The sequence below is a fragment of the Numida meleagris genome, chromosome 18 (assembly GCF_002078875.1).
Source record: "Numida meleagris isolate 19003 breed g44 Domestic line chromosome 18, NumMel1.0, whole genome shotgun sequence".
Taxonomy (NCBI): domain Eukaryota; kingdom Metazoa; phylum Chordata; class Aves; order Galliformes; family Numididae; genus Numida; species Numida meleagris.
The window spans coordinates 5,829,770-5,834,109 of NC_034426.1; the positions used below are offsets into that span (position 1 = coordinate 5,829,770).

The 4,340-nt window shown below is 66.2% G+C and overlaps 1 protein-coding gene across 1 annotated transcript; it reads right to left on the reverse strand.

Annotated features, from left to right (window-relative positions):
* On the reverse strand, positions 1,332 to 4,334 carry SPAG5 (sperm associated antigen 5). Its single transcript, XM_021415629.1, has 12 exons — positions 4,288 to 4,334; positions 3,895 to 4,028; positions 3,452 to 3,617; positions 3,193 to 3,376; positions 3,017 to 3,088; positions 2,812 to 2,935; positions 2,466 to 2,577; positions 2,227 to 2,307; positions 1,981 to 2,124; positions 1,793 to 1,867; positions 1,633 to 1,713; positions 1,332 to 1,536 (listed from the first exon to the last, which is right to left on the reverse strand). Exons 2-12 carry the CDS (start codon positions 4,005 to 4,007, stop codon positions 1,438 to 1,440), a joined length of 1,251 nt encoding a protein of 416 aa, XP_021271304.1. The 5' UTR covers positions 4,008 to 4,028; positions 4,288 to 4,334; the 3' UTR covers positions 1,332 to 1,437.

The following is a 4,340-nucleotide window of genomic DNA, read 5'->3' on the forward strand; positions in this document are numbered from 1 at the left end:
CCGCCCCGCCCCGCCGCCACCGCAACGGTGGCACTGCCACCACCCCCCCTCCGTGTGTGTGCGTCCCCCTCCCACGTGTTGCTGCCGGGGTCCCCCGAAGCGATTGGCGATGGCTGGGGACCCCCTTGTGCCGCCCCTCTTTGCCGTCGGGGATCCCCCTTCCCACCGGGATGGGGAAGCAGTGCTACCACCGTGTCACTTCCTGATGCGTTCGGGGAAGTGACAAAGCATGTCACCCGCGGGACAGGGCCCCAGTGTCACACCCTGCTGCTATTAGGGACCCCCGGTGCCATCCACGCTATGGGGTGGGACCACCATAGCACCCCCTTGCCCTTGTGGGGACACACCTGGGCCACTCTCTATCACTATTAGGGACTCTGGTGTGACGCTGGGACCCCCTCCCAGCACAGGGATCCCACTCACTCTGGGATGGGAGCCCCCATGCCACCCCCTCGGATCCCCCTGTCCCACCCCATTGCCACTCTTTGCTGCTGGAACCCCTCTGTGCCCCTCCATTGCCACTCCCATCCTCATGCAAGGACCCCCCTGTACGCCTCCCCCCAGCCCCATAAAACCTCAGCACAGCGTGGGGGCCCCGCACAAGGAGCAACCCCCCCCCAGGTCCCAGCAGAGCCGCCCCAAACCGGCGCAGGGACAATAGCGGCGTCCCCGCTCGCCCCACGGGACGGCTGCCAGGGCCGAGCGCTGCTGAATCCCCGCCGTAAAAGGAGGGCTCAGCGCTGGCGTGGCCCTAATCCAGGGCAGGCAGCGCGTGCCCCCCCCACCCCCCTCCATCATCATCTCAAAGCTGGGCACCCCACCCCCTAGATCCGTGGGTCGGCAGTGGGGTCACAGGCGCAGCGGTGCCACCCACGCAGGCGGTAAATACAGGCGTGGGTCAGCGAGGGCAGGGGAAGGTGACCCCTGAGCGCCCGCGGGACGTGAAAAATCAGAGCGCTGCACTTGTTGGAGCGCTGCTATTTTGGGCTGCGGGGGCAGAGCGGGGGGGGGGGCTCAGGGAGCATCCTTAGGGATGGGAAGGGCAAACCCGCAGATGCTCGACGTAGGGGAAGAGGAGGCCCTATGGGATTCCCACCCACCCCCCAGGAGTTGCACATCTCCACGCAACAGGTGTGTGTGTGGGGGGGGGGGGGGGCAGGAGGACGCCTCCCCAGCCCACCCGCATCAGACCAAAAAGCAAGAGAGGGGGGGGGAAATCTAGGCCAGGAGGAGGAGCAGGGGCCCTGGGGAGGGAAGCTGGGTCAGTTGGGGTGGGAGCTTTGGGAACACGGAGCCTTATTGAGAACAGCAGCGGGAGGGGCACAGCGCCATAGGGAGGGCAGGGGGTGTCCCCAGGCAGGGGACAGGGTGAAGGCCAACAAACTTTATTCAATAAATAACGACGGTGTTAAGAATGGGAACGTTTCACGCTGTGGGTTACAGCGGAGCCGGAGCTTTCTTGCTTCTCGGTTTCAGCCCCAGGTGCTGGAGGAGGGCACAGAGCTCCGGGGGCACCTCGGGGAGGGACAGCAGGACCTGGGGACGGGAGCAGGGTTAGGAGGCTGAGGTACCACCACTGCAGCCCCCCCCCCAGCGGGAGGGAGAGGAGCGGGGCTGCTGGGACCACCTCACCTCCTTCACCTTCTCCTGCAGCTCCTCATGGCTCCGCAGCAGCTTCTGTGCGTGGCAGAGCCTCAGCTCCAACCCTCGCACCTGCAGCAGGGAGAGGCCATAAGGACGCAACCCTGAGCACAGGGGGCACCTGAGCTCCCCCCATCCCCCCACCCCATACCTGCTCCAGGTAATTCCCTGACACCACCACATTCTCATCCTCCTTCTCCAGCAGCAGCAAGCGCAGCTTGTCCACCTGCAACAGGAGCAAGGATGGGCACTCTGCACCCCCAGAGCTTCCTGCACCAAGGGGCTGCAGGAGGACGGACCCAGCCCCACAACCCAGCCCCCCCTGCCCCCCACGCTCACCTCCTGCCGCAGCAGGACGCGCTCCTGCACATGGGCTGCGTCCCCCTTGGCCTCCTGTCCCCGCATCTCCTCCCACAGCACCTTGGCCTCGGTCTCTGCGCGCTGCAATGAGCGCTTCAGCTGGGTCACCTCCTCCTTCAGCCTCTGCAAAGGGAGGGGGGACAGTGAAGGGGGGGTCCCGTGCTGTGCCCCTCCCTCCCCCCCCCCAGGGTGTGGGTCACCACCCCGCTGCAGCCCCATACACACCGTCACCTCCCCGCTCTTGTCGATGAGTTGCAGCATCTTCGCTTCCTGCTGTTTCACAACGTCCTGCAGCTCCTTCTCGTTCTGCAGGGTCAGAGAGCGGGGTCAGGCTGTGCCCCCCCCCCACCCCCAGCACCCCGATGGCACCCTCGCATTTGAGGTCACCCAGATCCCGCTGTCCTAGATCCCAGCCCAACCCAGTTCGGCTCTGCCCTGGCCCAGTTCTGGGGGGGGGGGCTCACCTGCAGCTTGCCCTGCAGCACCTTGTTCAGCTTGGCGATGGTGGCAGCCTGCGCATCCATCCGCTCCTGGCTCTCAGTCGTCACCTCCTCCAGCTGGAGCTGCAGGTCAGAGCTGGGGGCGGGGGGGGAGACACCGTGGGGCTGAGCATGTGGGTGGGGGTCACAATGCACCAAAAACCCCCAGCTGGTGCCCCCGTTGGGAAGATCAACCCATACCCACCAGCGCACTTCAGAGCAGCAGCAGGACAAAAAGCATAGCCCGTGCCCCCAGTGCCAGACTCCATCCGAGCCCCCCCCCCACTCAAGACCCACACCTCCCCCCACTCCAGCACCCCCCCAGACTCACATCTCTGCCTGCAGCGCCCTGAACTCGCTCTGCTCCAGCTCCTGGATGCGGGAGCTCAGCATGGAGAGGTCAGACACCACGGCCCGCAGCTCGGCCGCCTGCTCCATCAGGCCGTCCTCGGGCTCTGCAGGAGGGGGGCTGCTCAGCAGGGTGGTGGGGGGACACGTTGGGACATGGGGTGCAGGGCAAGGGGACAGCGTGATACCTGGGGGCTTCGGTGTGGACGGAGCCCTATCCCTAGCAGATGTGCTCTCACCTCCAGTGCCTTCATCACCATCTGCAGGAGGGCAGAGTGCAAGGGGGGGAGGGGTAGTCCAGAATGAGGCAGCCTCCCTACAGCCTGGGGAGACCAGCACAACATGGATGCCCCCAAAGCCTCACCTCTTCCCAACACCGCCTTCAGAACACTGCCCACAAAGGACCCCCCGGGGCGGTGCGGGGTGCGGCGGGCGGGTGTGCGGCACACGGGGGTCCAAGCACTGCTGCGGGGGGTCCAGGGCCCACGGGGAGTCCTCCAGCCGGGGGTCCAGGTCCTGCTCCTCGACAGGACCTCGTCATCATCATCCTATGGGAAGGAGGGGATGCGGTGCTGGGGGTGCTCCGCTTGCACGCTCACCCTCCGCCCCATAGAGGGTCCCACCTGCTGGGGCAGGGAGGCTCGCAGGCAGTCAGCCAGCTCCTGCAGCCTCGCCTTGCTCTCGGCAATGCCCGCCGAGCACCAGGACACCCTGTCCCTCTTGAGCTGCAGGTCCTGCAGCTCCGCCTTGGTGTTCTCCAGCTCCTTGTGCAGGGCAGCTCGTTCCTCCCTGCAGGGGAGACAGCGGCGTGAGCGACTCATCCCAACCCTGGGGCAGGACGGCTTGGGGTGGGACTTTCTTCGAGGCTTTCTCCAACCTCAATGATCCCACATTCCCCACCACGCCCCAGAGGGTGCAAAACCCGAAGTACTGAGTTCCCCAACCTGGGTAACTGCACTCAGCTGGAGCTGCAACCCAAAGCCCTGCCCCCCTCCCCCACGCATGCAATGGGGCTGTTTGCTCAAGCCCAAAGCACGGGGCAGCAGGGGTAAGCACAAAGCCGTACTGCAGGCCCCGGTGGGCTTCCAGCAGCTCCTCGTGCTGCAGGCTGCGCTCCTGCAGCTCGGCCAGCGTGGACTGCAGCTTGGCTTCCACCTCCATCAGCTGCCTGCGGGACATGCGGTTCTCCTGGTCCAGAAACTGCGGGGTGGGACACAAAGCAGTGAGCACCCCCTGCACGGTCCCATCCAACCAAGGGCAGCCAGTCCCCAGCAGCCAAGCCCCCCCAGAGCACGGGACGGCGCATGACACACACACAGCCAGGGGGAGTTCTCCCGAGCATCACCGTGCGTGCAGCCCTACGTGCGGGCTGTCAGCACCGCGGGCTGATCGTGCTGCTGGCCGGCTGCCACCCGCCGGCAGGGACACGTGACAGAGTGCCACGTGCCAGGGCTCCTACCTCCCGGCACTCCGCTGCCTCCTGTAACTCCCGGCACTCCCGCTGCAGCGCGT